The sequence below is a fragment of the Eptatretus burgeri genome, chromosome 1, assembly GCF_056783735.1.
Source record: "Eptatretus burgeri isolate ZD-2024b chromosome 1, Ebu_testis_v1, whole genome shotgun sequence".
In the NCBI taxonomy this organism is placed as follows: domain Eukaryota; kingdom Metazoa; phylum Chordata; class Myxini; order Myxiniformes; family Myxinidae; genus Eptatretus; species Eptatretus burgeri.
Window position 1 is genome coordinate 84,189,405 of NC_140961.1, and position 17,500 is coordinate 84,206,904.

A 17,500-nucleotide genomic window follows, 5' to 3' on the forward strand; every position below is an offset into this window, starting at 1 on the left:
CTCTGAGTGCTCGCTCGGTTCTCCATGGATTATTTTGCTGAAACCTTCGCCGAGTTGACTGCGGAGCAGCTCGCAGCTCCCGTGCACACGATACAGGTAGTGGTGAGGTAGTGTGGCTCGTGATTTGTAAACTTTTTAAAACATCACTCGAGATATGGGGCTCGGAGGGTGAAACCTTTCGTGTGGTGAACTCACAATGACGTGTGTGTGTGTGTGTGTGTGTGTGTGTGTGTGTGTGTGTGTGTGTGTGTGTGTGTGTGTGTGTGTGTGTGTGTGTGTGTGTGTGTGTGTGTGTGTGTGTGTGTGTGTCTTGCAGGACAAGTGGAAACTGTTACCTGCGTTTCTACAGGTGAGTTTGTACCTGGTTAATGATCGCTTTACCAAGTTTAAACGACATGCCGGATACCTTATGTCATTACATGAATGCTTGTTTACATTCACCTCTCCTTTTATGATCCTCCTCATACAAGTTCATGACTTACCAAGAGGATTGGCCAAGAGCAGTTCGAGGCTTTCACCAGAGAGTGTCTGTTGGACAGAACAAAGGCAGTGGACGCACCCATTCCTCGTAACAAGCTGAAGGTGTTCAGCACTTCCACTCCAAGAAGCCAGAGCATAGGTCAGCAACAGCTCGCCTCCATCAAGAATGACCGTGAACTCTTCGCACGCCTGTACATTGGCTGCCAGACGAGGGATGGAAACCTTGAGGAGTTTTTTTTTGTCACGAGAATCTGGCATGTCCTCCTGCATTGTCTGATGGTGGAAGCCTCTGCACTGGTACCAAGAGTGATCTCCTCACATGCTTGGAAGAAGTCTCCGACGCAAAGACAGAGACTTCTGTCACGACCTGTATTGTGCTTGATGGAGCAGCCATCGTCCAGATGCTGAAGCCGGCTGCATCAAAGACCTTTGAAGAGTATGCACAACAGATCTTCATCCCATATATGTCCACGAAGCTGCAAACAGTGTCACGTCTGGATCTGGTCTGGGATACTTACCTTGCTGATTCACTGAAAGGTAGTACACGTGCAAAGCGGGGACAAGGTGTGCGGAGACGTGTGGTGGCTGCCGCAGCCATACCAGGAAACTGGCAGAACTTCCCACGAGTGGACAGCAACAAGACCGAGCTGTTCAGGTTCCTCTCAGCAGCTCTCATGGAATGGTTTGACCAGGAGGACAATCAACTCGTCATTACTGATGGAGAGGCAGTGCTCAGCAAGCCACTACTGCCAGATCTGACCTCACTCGCCCCATGTAACCATGAAGAAGCTGACAGTCGGATGTTGCTGCATGCATCTCACGCACTCCAGCATGGACACCATGCAATACTCATCCGGACTGTAGACACCGATGTTGTGGTGCTGGCAGTGTCCTTGGCACAGGAGTTGCAACCAGAAGACAAACTGTGGCTGGCATTCGGAACAGGCCAGAGTTTCCGATACCTAGCAGCACACGAAATAGCAGCTGGATTGGGACGAGAGAAGGCTCGTGCACTGCCAATGATCCACGCTCTAACTGAATGCGACACTGTGTCTAGTTTTCATAGACATGGCAAGAAGACTGCGTGGGCAGTCTGGACGGTATTGCCAGAACTCACTGAGGGGCTGCTGCTGCTGTCCTCTGCACTTCGTGACATACCAGACGATGCAATGCGCATCATCGAGAGGGTCGTGATCCTGTTGTATGATCGAACCAGCAAATGCACAGACATTGACAAGGCCAGGAGGAAACTCTTCGCAAGGAAGAACAATGTGCAGCTCATCCCTCCAACGAAGGCAGCTCTGGAGGAACATGTCAAGAGGGCAGTGTATCAAGGTGGACATGTGTGGGGTCAGATACTGCTGCCAGCACCAGAGCTCCCTCCACCAACCAACTGGGGTTGGTCAAGGACTGGAGAAGGACAGTACACACCTTACTGGACCAGGCTAACTGAGGCAGCTCACAGCTGCATTGAGCTGGTTTCTTGCAAGTGCAAGAAAGGGTGTGTGAGGGGCTGCAAGTGCAAAAAGGCTGCCCTTCAGTGCACAGCCCTCTGTGTGTGTGAAGGGGACTGCACATGACGATGAGTCAACAACATACATGTACTTGTGGCAATGCTGAACTTGTTAACATGACACTGTTTATGTACACGTATCTTCAGTACCGGTATATACCAAGCCTCAGATACCAGTACACCTTGCCTCAAATACTAGACCATGGAGCATGTCAGTATTATAACTAAGACATTCTTTTCAAAGTATTGTATTTAATCCAATATTTGCCTCGATAATTTCCAAATAAAATTATATAACAGACTGTGATAGATAATATTAAGTTGAAAATGGTACCATTGGATTCCTTGCCCCCAAAAACACATTTAGATACCAGAATCAAGTCAATAGCTGCATTACGTCCAGAGATAATAGCAAATGTAGATTTCAAGTGGCGACCATTTTGAAATCCAATATGGCGGACATAAAGAGAGAATTTCAAGTGGCCCAATATCTGAAAATGTTCGCAACATATTAATGTACATTTGTGCCAAATTTGGTGCTTGTATCACAAAATGCACAACAGGTTTGCTATGCTGCTACACCAGATCCCAAGCCGCCACCCTAACCACCAGGAGCCAACACCGGGCTCATTGATTCATCAGCAATTCATCTTCTCTCAACATGTGACCAAGCTCGTTTTTCGGTCTCCTCGCAATCCTCTCGATCGAGTACCAACTCTTCCTCTTTTGCATCAACTTGATTTATTAATTGCTCTTGTGATTGGCCCATTCTTGATTGCGACTACATTTTTCAGACTTCAAGTCTCTCAACCTCCTCCTTTTCTCAAGGTCCGCATCTCGCAGTGTGACCGCTCTTCATTTTCATAAATGTCAAGGTGAGCCAATGAAAAAAAGCCAAGAATTCACAAGGTTTCGGAAAAGCGATGATAGAAAATCTATACGCCAAGAAAACCTATAGAAAACCAAGACGCCAAGGTGAACAACGAATAGCCAAGATCTTGTGAAAAAAGCCAAGGAGTTGTCACACTGATGTCTCGGTGTCGTACGTGGCACCGCACTCCGAGTCGAGGATTTTGCTACCCTCTTCTTCGGCTATTTGTTGAAGTTATTTTGCATCAACTCGTTTTCTTTTGTTAAAGAGATTACTGTTGGCTGTTTTCTTTCTGATTTGTTTGTGACCTTTAGTATCAATCACCAAACCACCCAGGTGATGAAACTCCCAACCGGTTGCAGTTGATGTCCATTGATGTTGAGCCTCAATGTTTTACCTGCATCTTGGCTTGGTCTTCTCATCACCATCTTAAGCCTGGTGTTGGCTCGGTGGTTTTGGTGGCGGCTTGGGATCCTAGGGTCCTGAGTTCAAACCCCGTCGGCCGCTGAATTAATACACCAGGAGGTTGACTCAGCCCATCATCCTTCCGAGGTCGGCGAAATGAGTACCAGTTCCAGTGTGTGTACTGGTAGAGGGGCACTGCATCAGTGACGCAGTCACGCTTCAAGAAATGATAGCTACCCTGGCAGCTAAGTTGCCATATGACCACCACCATCACCATCTTCTTTGGATGGTTTTATTGAGACTCCACCAGCTTTTGAAATCCTGATTCTCTTTCGCTGTCACGGCCAGACCTTCTGCTAACTTGACTGACTTAATCGGCTTGCTTCCAAGTTTTTATTGCATCATCGATATCTTCCAGTGATTCTTTCACAGGTGACTGTGACGTGTACGTTCAAAAGCACTGGTGATTAGTAACATTGACGCACACCTGGAGCAATGCATCCTGGTTCTGACCCTACCACCAATTCTCATCACCGCTGACTGACCGGGATACAAATTGTTCATAGGTCTTCTTCCCCTCCAGTCAACGTCGACCTTCTGTAGCACTTGTTTCTCATCTTATTCGATTTTTTTCTTCTAATTGTTCACAGGTGAAAGGACTTGTGAAACAACATATAGATTCTTTCAACTACCTGGTGAATGTAGAGGTGAGAATTTGTTACTTTTTATTATTATTATTATTATTATTATTATTATTATTATTATTTTTTTTTTTTTTAAGTAAATAACTCATTCAGATGAGTAATTTTATTGTGGTGTTGGGTTCACAGATCAAGAACATAATGAAAGCAAATGAAAAAATTACAAGCGATGCAGATCCAATGTGGTACTTGAAGTGAGTTTATGCCTTACTTTGAAAGTCGTCTTTTTTTTTTATATATTTTTAATACTTTTACTTTCTTTTTGGTGTTTCTCCAATGTTTGAATTGACGAGATATCTTGGTGGTAATGAAAGATTAAAAAGATAAAATTTTAGTTTCATTCCAAAATTGACAGAACAAGCAGTCCAAGGCGTAAAATAGAGAGAAGGCTCACTTCCACCGAGATAAAACGAAATTAAATAATAGTGGTAATAAAATATAGAACCACTAATGAAAATAATTACTTGATGAAACCATAAGGGCACTCGGTGGAGTGCATCCATCTGTCACGTAATGCCTGATCCAGTTAAACGTAATTGGCCCAATCAATTATTGAGATTCCATGCTAAATATAATTTGTGGCCCTACCTCTCAATGGTGAAAAATAATTTCAAAAATTAAAAACCTCCTCTGAGCCGGATCCAGATCTTCACCAAAATCGAATCGCTTCGTCATTGTCACACACCCAACCTGCCCACTAAAATTTCATCCAAATCCATTCATAACTTTTTGAGATATCATACAAACTATCAATCAGGGGTAAAAACTTAACCTCCTTCCACCTTTGCTGGTGAAGCTAATAAACAGGTATTATATGAAAAATAAGTAAATAAAATAATTAAAAGCATTAATCCAAAGAGGGGTATTTATAAACTGGGTCTAAAACAGAACAGGAGATTGCTTACATATTTTATTTATTATCGCTGTGCTTTTTAAAATTAATGGGGTGGGGGGGGGATATTTTAGTTGAATCTGTTTGTCGCATGCTATCTCCCAACTGGTTGGGTAGAAATTCACCATATAGCAAGAAGGTACAAGATCGGTGTCATTTTTGGCCCCCAACCTGGGGCATTGGCAAAAGGTGAAATCCTGAAAAATGCAATTATGGGCACATTTTAAAACTTTTTTTAATGAAATTGTATGCAATCGACATTGGTGGCCACATGAAATGTGTAACTTTTTTTTATTTATTTATTTTTAATTTGGCCCCTGATTATTGCTCCAGTTGGTGAGGAGTTAAGGTCACAGGGGTCAAAATGTTGGGGGGGGGAGGGTGGAAAACTTTTTTTTTGACCAGAATTTGATATTGGGTCATTCCTGGTGGAACTTTTGTCATCTTTCAACTTTGCTTTAGGTGGGAAGTGTGGAGATGTGCAATGGCACACCATCAACTTAGCTCTAGTTTGAGACTTGTGTTATTGTTGGGAATTCCTTAAACTGTGACCAGACATAGTAATTTGAGTTTGGGGAAGAAGATGGCTGACGCTCAAAAGTATGCCGCTCAGAGTGAGGCAACATTAAGAATGTTCAAAAGTTCACTATCGGGCAGGATGTTCGGATCGTACGTAGCCCTCTCTTCTGGATACGTTCAATGCATTGGGCTTGGGCACCAGCAATGCCAGAAGACCACGCAGGTCAGGTGCTCCAAATTCAAGCATCGAAATAATATTCACTGTATCAATCAAAACTCGATCGGCCTTGCTTCCAAGGCCCAGATATGACCGATGTTCACACGAGGTAATCTCGCAAGGTTCAAAGTTCACTTGCTGGCCGCGATGGTCAAAGGTTTGGGTAGAATGCTCCCATCGCCAAACCTTCTGCCTTGCATCAATATCTGAGGTCTCGAGAGTTTACTGCACGTGGAGTTGAAAAGTATTAGCTTTTTGAACGAGTTCAGAAAGTTCTCCAACTCTTGTTTTGCAAAGGAACGCCGCTTTTTTGCCATTATGTTTCTAAGTATTTCTTGGAAGCTTTGTGAGCGATTTGATGTAACAATCCTTATCTCGCGCACACACACACACAATATATTGCCGTGGTTCTGGGGTTCGAGGCCTGCCATGAGAGGGAGCACTTGGATTCCTTCCCAAATGCCCGGTCCTGAGGCCGTCAGGCACAGATATCTCTGCACACTGGCAGGCTTCTGGGCAACCACAAGCGCTGATTGGCACGGCCAATCTGGGCAGGGTTACACTACTTTGTGTGATACTTTACCTGTGGATGGCCGGCTAATTCGGGTCGTGTTTCTCAGTGCACACTCAAATTCCTGCCGAGCATTAGTGAGTGTGCGCTGGCTAACGAAGCAAATTATTGGGCTACAACTTCCAGTCTAACCACTTCTGCATCATGTCGAACCAACAAAAGAAAAGACAATCGAGACAGATTGGTAATGACAAACAATTTAAAATAAAGCAAACACACAAGCAAGCTAGTATATATAAGCAAGAAAGCAAAAAGGCACCCAGAGCAGATTTAACCATAACGTATTCTTCTTCAATCTTGCTTGAATAAAAGACTTGGCCAACATTCACTCAGGGGAGAAGTAGAAAATGAGAAAGACTTGAAAATAAAATCACAGTAACTTGTGGAAAATAGAAAAATAGCCTTTTCCTTTCTCCCTCACCTCCACACAGCCCAAATATACAAGAGAATGCAGAAAAAAAAATGTATAGGGAAGATTGGTAGTGGCAATGGGTCCACGACATCACTTGTGAAAAATACCACGCAGTTCTGAGGGAACTTTCAACACAGCTGGTCTCCAAAGCCAGTCACCGACTGGGCATCCTCCGTCGTGCAAAGTCCTTCCTTGGCACACCTGAGCTACTGGCCACGTACAAAACTTTTGTCCACAGTCTGATGGAGCACTGCTCTCCTCTCTCGGCTGGTGCTTCCGCCTCTTACCTTTCTCGGCTTCAAGCTGTGGAAACCAAGGCATTTAGGATCATTGGTATCTCCCGCGATGAGGCTGAGTCTTTGGGCCTCTTTCTTTCTCTCTCTCTCTTTCTCTTTCTTTCTCTTTCTCTCTCTCTTTCTCTCTTTCTTTCTCTCTCTTTCTCTCTTGACAGGTCAGTGGTCTGTCTGTCTTCTACCGTCTCCTATCCGGCCTTTCCACCCCGGCTCTGTCTTTCTCATGTATAAATTAGTTTTTGGATTCGCCATATATGAGATATCCCTTATTGTCGGGTTTTGTGTGTGTGTGTGTGTGTGTGTGTGTGTTGCAACGCGAGGCTCCACAGCACGAACCGGCGAACCGATTTCGATGAAACTTTGCCAACAGGTGGAATATATACTGGGAAGGTGCGCATTTGAATTTCGTTGCCTAGCAACCACCCGTTGCTATGCAGCGGCCGAAAAACCGCGTACAGTATTTTCAATACTTCTTCAGTTTTGAATGTAGAGAAACGAGACTTTGGAATTAAACACTTCGAGATATTCAGAAAATTTTTCTTGAGCCGATTTTTGATTGAGGTTTTATTTTTCAAATGGTAGTCCTTCAAAAATCGGGTGTTTATTTACCGTCATTTAAGGTGTGTATACAGTGTTTATAAGGAACTACACCGTCGTTCCACCTTCGATCTCCTCGATCCAAACGTGATTGACCAAAGTGAAAAGGATCCAAAATAAATGGAATCACCGGCATTTCTGTCTTTGTGGATTTCTAATAATATGTTTATTTATTTACCGAAAACGATTCCACGATCCACACACCACCTTCGATTATTTATTTATTTACTGAAAACGGTTCCACGACCCACACACCACCTCCAATTATTTATTTATTTACCGAAAACGATTCCCCACCCACACACCACCTCCAATTATTTATTTATTTACCGAAAACAATTCCAAAATCCACACACCACCTTCAACTATTTATTTATTTACTGAAAACGATTCCACTACCCACACACCACCTCCAATTATTTATTTCCCGAAAACAATTCCACGACCCACACACCACCTCCAATTATTTATTTATTTACCGAAAACGATTCCCCACCCACACACCACCTCCAATTATTTATTTATTTATTTACCGAAAACAATTCCAAAACCCACACACCACCTTCAACTATTTATTTATTTACTGAAAACGATTCCACGATCCACACACCACCTCCAATTATTTATTTCCCGAAAACAATTCCACGACCCACACACCACCTTCAATTATTTATTTATTTTCCGAAAACGATTCCACAATCCACACACCACCTTCGATTATTTATTTATTTACCGAAAACGATTCCACGACCCACACACCACTTCCAATTATTTATTTATTTACCGAAAACAATTCCACGATCCACACACCACCTTAAATTATATATTTATTTACCGAAAACGATTCCACGACCCACACCACCTTATTTATTTATTTACCGAAAACGATTCCATGACCCACACACCACCTCCAATTATTTATTATTTAAAGTGGGAGTGGCGTAGGAAAGTGGGCGTGGCTAATGAAAAATATTGTGTGGCTCAGGAGGTGTGGTCAAACAAGAGCATTGAGAGAAGTTTATCGGGGTGTGTGTGTGTGTGTGTGTGTGTGTGTGTGTGTGTGTGTGTGTGTGTGTGTGTGTGTGTGTGTGTGTGTGTGTCTGCAACGCGAGGCTCCACAGCACAAACCAGCAAACCGATTATTTTTCAAATCGTAGTCCTTCAAAAATCTTCTTCTTCTTTCGGCTGCTCCCGTTAGGGGTCGCCACAGCGGATCATCCGTATGATCCGCATAGTGATTTGGCACATGTTTTACGCCGGATGCCCTTCCTGACGCAACCCTGGTCGCCTCTTACGACACAGGGATATGGTACACCTATATTAACCGGGGTATACACCGGCCCAGTACACTGGTACTCACTTCGCCGACCTCGGAAGGATGACAGGCTGAGTCAACCCCCTGGTGTATTAATTCAGTGGCCCAACGGGGCTTGAACTCAGGACCTTTTGGATCCCAAGCCGCTGCCCAAACCACTGCGCCAACACCAGGCTTTATAGTCCTTCAAAAATAGGGTGTCTATTTACCGTCATTTTTTATGAGGAGTGCCAGTTGGCAAAATACGCAATAGGAAAAATCTTGCCAGGCAGAGGAACAATTGTATATGACCCAATACGTCTTGGCAATGAATCTTCGTCGGTGGATCGGTCAGAATGAAAAGCATCGTATCCAGCGCTTTGATCCTAGCGAATCCCTCGTCGCCTACCGGCTTGTCCCAAACTTTGTTTTTCTTTGCACTTTGTTACGCAGACGAATGTGTTCATCATCTCCTCTTTAAAAGCACATCACGTTGGATTATCAATTCTGATGGGTGGATCTTTCATGATCCTGTGTTATTGAAAATGTTAGCTGCTGAATGGTAGTACCCTGCTTTTAAGTTCCTGAAACAGTAATTATGTTCTTTATGACATTAACCTGCTGATGGGTCAGATCTGAGTCTGGACCTGAACCAAATTTGAATCTGCTTGTTCTTGTCATGTAACCAACTCATCCACTAGTTTTGTCATTACTTGTCCACAACTTTTTGAGATATCATGCTATACATCGTTTTTGGCGCCATCTCTCAATGGTGAAGAATCACTTGAAAAATTCTTGGATCCGGTTTCAGATCTTCACAAAAATCGAATCAATTGATCCAAGTTACACACCCAACATGTCGTCCAAGTTTCATCCATGTCTGTCCACAACATTTGGAGATATCATGCAATGTCATTTTTGGCCCAATCTCTCAATGTTGAAGAATCGCTTTTAAAAATTAAATACTTCTCCTATCTGGATCCAGATCTGATCTTCACCAAAATCGAATCTATTCATCCTTGTCACACACCGAACCTATCCACCAAGTTTTTGTCTGAATCCATCCATAACCTTTTGAAATATTGTGCTATATATACAATTTTTGGCCCAATCCCTCAATGGTGAATAATCACTTAATCAATTATAGAATCCAGATCTTCACCAAAATCAAATCAATTTGTCCTTGTCACACACCCACCATGTCCCCCAAGTTTAATCCGAATCTGCCAACAACTTTTCGAGATATCATTCAATATTGTTTTTAGTCCCATTTCTCAATGGTGAAGAATAACTTAAAAATTAAATAATCCTTGTATCCGGATCTGGATTCAGATCTTCACCAAAATTAAGCATTGTTGTCCTTGGCCGGTCACCTTCAATTCAGAACAATTACTTGAAAACTGTGGCCAAAATCATGTGACAAACAGACACAAATGCCACAGCCCAACATATTTGGTGAATTTTTTTTTGTTTGTTTTTTTCGCCTAGTAATAGTGGGACCTAGTTTTTGTAACCTGCGGTATGCCGTGGTTCAGTTCGAGAGAAGTTGATGTTTATTCACAGAACTGACCGGTTTGCAAACGATGTGATTAAAAAGAAAAGAAAAGAAGGAAACTGCAGATTGTTGGAAAAACCGTGCAATTAACACCAAGTTGGATCAGCTTTTAAATGGCAATGATAATATGATTTATATGATAAAAGGCTTTTCTAAAGTCAGTGGTGCACAAGCTCATATAATTGCCAAGTCTGTCAACACCTCTGAATGCTGTGAAGCAAACTCACAATGTAGTGCACAACTGAACTACCTTTCGTGTTGCCATACTGTTAGCAACCAATGCCATGTTTTATTACCCAATCAGCAAGAAAAACCCCTCGTACTCTCACAAGTACAGGTGTGACAGATCAGGTGGAGTTGATTGTAATTAATAACGGGTACTCTTCAGAACTGGGCATTCTAAGGTGAAATTTGGTGAAAGCCTCCAGATCTGAGACACAAATTAAATATTTCAGTGAGTGGTTCGGACCTCTCATATGCAAATTACTTCAGGGAGTTGTGTTGGACAGTCGGCTGACTGGCTGGCTTTGGATGTGTTGAGTTTGCTGAAACAGGTCTAATACCAAACGTCGCTCAATGATCGGGTAGTCGTAGTGTTGGCAGATAATGCGTTTGCACAGATAAATTCAAAGGAGGTAACTGAGCAAATTTGGGTAAAGTGTTGATCACCTTTGTTTGCAACTTCAAACCTCAATTTATAACTTTCAGGAAGACAAAATTATTGCTTCTGCAGTCCATTTAAATGAAGAATTTGTTAATGCCATCTCCCTGGTTACCTCTGCTACCGACGGTGGAAAGAGGTTGTTTTCACTCCTTTCTGTCTGTCTTTGTTTGTTTATTTGTTTGTGTGCAGGATATGTCAAAAAGTTGTGGACGGATTCAGATGAAATTTGGTGCTCAGTTTGGGTGTGTGACGAGGACAAATTGATTAGAATTTGTTGAAGATCTGAAGCCGATTTTGGATACTATAATTTTATTAAAAAGTGATTCTTCACCATTGAGAGATCGTGCCAAAAATGATAATATAGCATGATATCTAAAAAGTTGTGGATGGATTTGGATGAAATTTTCTGGACAGGTTGGGTGTGACAAGGACAAATTAATTCGATTTTGGTGAATATCCGGATCCAATCCTGATCCGATAATTTATTTTTAGTCATTCTTCTTCATTACGTAATGGGGCTATAACCGATATATTGCACAATATCGCAAAATGCTCCTGACTGATTAGGACGAAACTTGGTGGGCAGGTCGAGTGTGTCACCAGGACAAATTGGTTTGATTTTGGTGAATATCTAAATCTGGATCTGCATACGAGAATTTAATGTTTGAAGTGATTCTTCACCATTGGTAGATGGGGCAAAAATCGATATATAGCACAATATTTTCCAAATTACTCGGTCCGATATGTTCTACTGGGTCAGGCATTGTATGGTAGGGTGCCCTTCCAGCTCTGTTTGTTTTAAGTGTTCAATCTTTCTCGTATAGGAAGTAGTTTTCCCAAACTTTATTGTTCTTTGCACTTTGTTACGCTGACTACTGTGTTCATCATCTCCTCTTTCAAAGCACATCGCGTTGGATTATCAACCTGCTTAAACCGTTATCAATCCATCATTTATCATGGTTGTCTCGTCATCACGCTGGATTATTATTAATACATGGTTTATCATGAAGTTCTCAAACTTCTCCTGTTGCTTTCCAGGCAATTAGTTGCAACATTAGAGTACACTGTCCTTTCTAAGAGGATGGTACACCGACTGTTTGTCTGCCAACTCTGTGTGGATCTTTAGTGATCCTGTGTTATTGAAAATGTTAGCTGGTGAATGGAAGTACCCTGTTTTAAGTTCCTGAAACAGTAATTATGTTTTTTTATGACATTAAATTTACTCATACTGATTTGTTGTTTTTATGTTATCCAATTGTCCATTATTTGAGGGGGGGCAGTTAAGATGTTCATTCTATATTTACAAACATGCATTTCCTCATGCATCCACTGTTGAAATCTATCCCAAGGTACTTGAATATCTACGTTGGAACACCTGATGTTGAAGAAAGTTTCAATGTGACGAGACCAGTCTCACCGCATGAGGCACGTATTTCCATTATTATTATTTTTAATACTTGTTGCAAACTGCACCGAAAGTTTAAGAATGATTGTGGTGTTTTCATAACTGTTTAGTGTACAAGTAAAATGGTGGAATGATGAAATTGTTGGAAATGCAATGATACCCAGTTCATGCTCACTTGGTCAGAATTGCCCTTTTTACCCCACGCACGTAAAGTGAAAAGTGGGGTTAAGCAATTGGATTATGTTCGTCCGTTTATGATCGAGGACAACAAATTTTATGTTATATTTTGAACGCAAATCGGAAAATGAATAGGAAGACATGCTTGCTGTTTTACCGTATTTTGGCTCTGAATTTTCCCAAACGTACGTTCGTAGAGAGGAGTGAGGTAATATTTTTACTGTCTGTCTGCCTCGTAGTCAAGCAAAATTGAAAATCATTCCAAACAGGATACTTACTGTTTTTAAGGATGTTATGAAGGACACCAACGACAGGTACGAAGAACTAATGTAAAGTGTTGGAGAGTGATATAATAGACACTGGGTAAAATGGCTGTAAAACCCAGAATTTATTTGTATGCCTTTAAACCTTTATTTAAATTGAATTATATACTTGAACACTGTGGAACACATTGCCTTCATAATACTTTCAAGAACCAGGCTATATATAGATTATGTAGCATGTGAGAGGGTGCAGTATCAGAGTGAAGAAGGGGCTGCCAATATGGCTATATACAATCGATAAATCCACCATCTCTTAAATTACGACTCGTTATGTTATTAGTGTATAACAATGATGTATAAAAATACTGCTTCAGTTTCATTAAACTTCTGGATTTTTAAAAACGATCTTTAAATATAATTTTATTACAATTGAAGTACTGTATATACGAGGGTGGTCCAAAAAAGTCGAAAAAAATAGAATGTTGCCTAATTTACCCTAATTTAACCAACTCATGAAACTAAAAGTCGTCATATGGAGCGACCTCTAAATCACCTCCGATAAACTTAAAAATTTTTATGCGCGTTATTGAATCAGAGTGGAATAATTTAAGGCTTGTGGAGACCTCTGATTTAAAAAAAAAAAAAAAAAAATTTTTTGCTGTTTTTGGACCACCCTCGTATATACTGAACATTGCACGGGCTATCGTGTTCTATGAACTCTCGAGGTCATAGTGGCTGTTTTTGTTTTCATTTTTATTTTTATTTTTTGGTTCGCGGGCATCAGCAGTGACCACTATTTTCGTTGTGTCTGTCTTTGACTCTCTCCAGAGCATAGCTCCGTGACGTTTGATGCGATCTTGATGAAACTTGGACACGAGCTAGATATCATGGTATAGTTGTCTTTTGCATGAGGGGCGTCCCACGCCCCTTGTGGGTGGAGCCACGCTCACTTGAACTTTTTTTTCTCTCTTTTTTTTTTCTCGTAATTTAATTTCCTCAACTGTGTGTGATGTCCATAAGCACAACATATAAAAAATCTGATTTGATTTGGTCAATTTTGACGGAAGACATAGGTTTTTACGGTAGGGCTTCCTCAAAAGCTTCCACTAACTCAATTGTACCTATCGTGGCATTGTTCAATAATGCCCGCGAAGCATCGTCGCCTCCCGGCTAGTTTATTTTATTCTTTTGTTATTTATGAAATAGAACATTTGCAAGTACAATTCCGCCCCGATTAACATCGTGGTTGCGTTCCTGGAAACTGCGACTTGAAGCAAATCCATTTTCCTATAGGATTCCATGTTCCTTGAAAGAATATTGTTATGGTTGTTGGAGGTAGATGGAGGAATTTCATAGGAAAGTGAGGATTGTATGGAGTTGCTTAGTCCGTGGACGTGTAGGAGACATCGCGAAGTAAATTTGGAGGGAAACTGTGAGCTCTAGTGTTACTGTCAACACACGGTAGGGGAGGGGGCTGATGGTGCTGTACTAATTAAATAGGGATTAAGGCCAATTTCTCCAAGTATGTGATTCCCCCCATGACCTTTTCAGACTACGTTTTTGCGTTTACAAGCCAGCAATAAAAGAATTGCGTTCCTATCATAACAGAGACACACGTCCAAGGAAGAAAAGAAGCCCCACCTTCCCAGCTTTGTACCAGCAAGTTACGCCCCAAAGGCTTATAATTGGTCGGTGAGGCGGTGGGGGGGTGTGGGTGGCATTACCGGACAATGGAGAGGACACCGTTGGTGGAGGAACGTGACTGAGATGGAGGATCTCGTTTTTTGCTCTTCTCTCGGCACGATGAATTGGCTGCCTGATTCTTGTGTTCATGCTTGTGAATTTGCAGCGCCCTAGGCAAGACACTAGCCATTCCTGTTCAGTTGAGTCGTGAAGTTGTACGATTATTAGAAAGAGAGGAAGAGGAGTGCGCCTCTCGACCAACTTGGCGTTATCCCATTGTGTTGAAGGAGGAAAGTGGGTGATCCTTGAGCAGACCTTGGGAAAGAGGAACATTCGGCATATTCCTTCATGAGAAGAAGCTGTATGCCGGTTGGTGAGCCCTGGCATTGAATACTGCCTCAAATTACGTCATGTATGTTTCCTGCCCAGAGAGTGGCTCGGCGCCATTCTGGGCGCATTTTCCCTTGCAGGACGCTGCGGTTCGATTGCCAAGTTCATAAAAGACCATCTCTGGACAAAGCTAATTGCCGGGAGAAAGGGAGGATTTTTCTTTTATTTATTGTGTCCCCTTGTCTGTATTAAAGTCCATGTGTGGAGGTGCCTCGACTTTAGGCTTCAATTTACGTCACATTTTATTAGTACACTTTGAACTATTACCATTGTAAATATTTGATATATTTTCATTAACCCCCCCCCCCCTGTCTTATTTATTTAAGTTGCTTGTGTCTATGTATCTGTTGTTTTTCGATATAAACTCCTTGTGTTGTGCTTCCATTGTGTATGTGCATTTGCTGTACATTCCCCTCCCACGTGTGCCAAAATCTCGGAGGATCACGTGTTCGCCTCAAAGGAAAACTGCTCAGAGATCCGGCCTGGTCGGTGGTAACCACCCGTCCACAACAATTGGGTCGGGGGAGTTAACCTAACCGCTAGGGCCGTGACTATTTTGCATAATATAAGACGATACAAGTATTTCTATGCATGTGTACATTGAAATGTTATTTTAATATAAAGTATAAATAACATGTACAGCAGACCCTCCCCATCCTTGGGGGTTACGTTCTTGTAAAACCCGCATTCGGCAAAACCGTGTTGCGCAAAGTTAAGACCTTGTGGGGAAAATAGGGTTCAGGGAACCAAGTCTAAATTTTATCGACTTCTTTTTTTTGCCTAAACTCGTAAAAATGAAAAACACTTAAAATTGTACTTTTTTGATTATTATGATGGAGGGTGTTGGAGGTTATTGAGATGACGTCAACATCCCTGGCTAATGGTCGTCAGAGTCATCAGACTTTGTGAAGAAAGAGGTGATCTTTTTCTGCGTTGCCTTGTTCTGCACGTCCTAATAGACCTTCATATAAGGTGCCATGACAGCGTCCATCTTGCACTTGAATTTCAAGCATCTCTCCATGAAGACTAGTGAAAATCTCTCAAGATAGGTGCCTCGTTCTTCTGTATCCGAACTGTTCTCTTTCACACTCAACTTTATCTTGTTTCCCCCTCCTTGCTTCAAAAAATAAAAAGAAAAAATTTTGTTTGAGGGGGAAAAAAAAAAAAAGAATCGCAAACTCATTCTGCCTCATTTCCTTCCTTGGTTAATTCTTTATTTCTTTGTCATTACCTCCCAAATGAATTGACATTCCTCATAATTTAATTAATTTGCTTCATGTTTTAAAAGCTTTTAAGAACATTTTATAATGTTTCATTTGCCTGATTTCACTAAAACCCACAATGTAATGAAGATGAGCGAAAACTAAATCGCACGATATCAAAATGTATCACGTTATAACGGTCTGTGCGGCACGGTATCAAAAGAGCAACTGAGTCTGTGATGGAGGGCAGCGTAGTGCTGTAAGGTAAGACGGAGATGCAAGGTTGTGTATTCCTCTTCACCATACCCCGATAGAGCGAGTGACTCATGCTGCAATCGTCACATTTTACCACAATAATTCAACTGTGATAGAGCGAAACCATGATGCGGCAACCCGCGTTTGGGGCGGGCCTGCTGTACCCTCACCAGATCATGGTTGTGAAGCTTGTAGTGCAGTGGAGTTGTGTGGATGAAGGGTTAGGTTCATGTACCTCGTCGTCAGTGGATGAAATTGGATGCGTAAACTCTTCGTGGCTTCTCTTCCTGCTTTGGTACGAACTTGAATAAAATAATTCATCCAAAGGCTTGTGGACTGACTGACTTTTCTGCGGATAAAGCGATCTTTTCCTCCACCATCGAAGGTGAAAGAGTTTATGTTTTCACCCTCTCTGTCTTTGTTTGTCTATGTGCAGGATATCTCAAAAAGTTGTGGACGGATCTGGATGAAATTTGGTGGACAGCTTGGGTGTGTGACGACGACGAATTGATTTGATCTTGGTGAAGATCCGAATCTGGATCTGTATTCAAGAATTATTTAATTTTATAAGTGATTCGTCACCATTGAGAGATCGGGCCAAAAACGATACATAGCGATGTTTCAAAAATATATTGGGCCCGATATGTTCTCGTGGATCAGGTATTGCGTGATAGAGGTACGTGCTCCACCGAGTGTGCCCTTATAGTTGTAACAGTTAATGGCATCAGCTTCTTGTCACTTGTTTGGTGTTTTCGACTCGTTTAGTGGCAGAGCGAGATTTGAGGCAAGAAGACTTGCTGCGGAAAGAAACTGTTTACATTGCGACTCTTATTAGTTGGCTTGGCGAAGGATTCAAAACCGGACATCACAACTGAAAAGTGCAACGTTGTGACTTTTTAGCAAAACTTTGTTCCCTATTTAATCTTGGTCAAAGGCGTTAAAGCCAAACAATGTCGTATGGGGCCAACCTTTATATTGGTTGGTCTGTTCTGTTATTCTGTGTGTTTGTCGTCTGTCAATCACCTACAGATCACCATTTCTCGACTGATCGTCATGAAAACAACCCACTTGGTGGAGCTGTCAAAAGCTCGAAGCCTGGTGTTTGAGGTCAAAAGGTCAACACCACATAGTCGTCAATTCC

General features: G+C 41.9%; 1 protein-coding gene across 5 annotated transcripts in view; it reads left to right on the forward strand.

Moving 5' to 3' along the window:
- The window catches only part of POLR3B (RNA polymerase III subunit B), a 94,960-nt gene that overhangs the window by 478 nt on the left and 76,982 nt on the right, over nucleotides 1-17,500 (forward strand). For 3 of the 5 annotated variants that reach the window (XR_015060626.1, XM_085890462.1, XM_085890472.1), the window contains exons 1-5: nucleotides 1-96; nucleotides 317-349; nucleotides 3,920-3,976; nucleotides 4,100-4,164; nucleotides 12,334-12,409. The exon at nucleotides 1-96 is cut by the window's left edge. Coding sequence is in view for 4 of the 5 variants with exons in the window: in XM_085890462.1 (XP_085746588.1) it covers nucleotides 25-96; nucleotides 317-349; nucleotides 3,920-3,976; nucleotides 4,100-4,164; nucleotides 12,334-12,409 (303 nt within the window). In the remaining variant the exon portion in view is untranslated. Of the gene's footprint in view, nucleotides 97-316; nucleotides 350-3,919; nucleotides 3,977-4,099; nucleotides 4,165-12,333; nucleotides 12,410-17,500 lie in introns of those variants that run through there. The other 2 variants (XM_085890478.1, XM_085890481.1) reach the window with 1 other exon arrangement.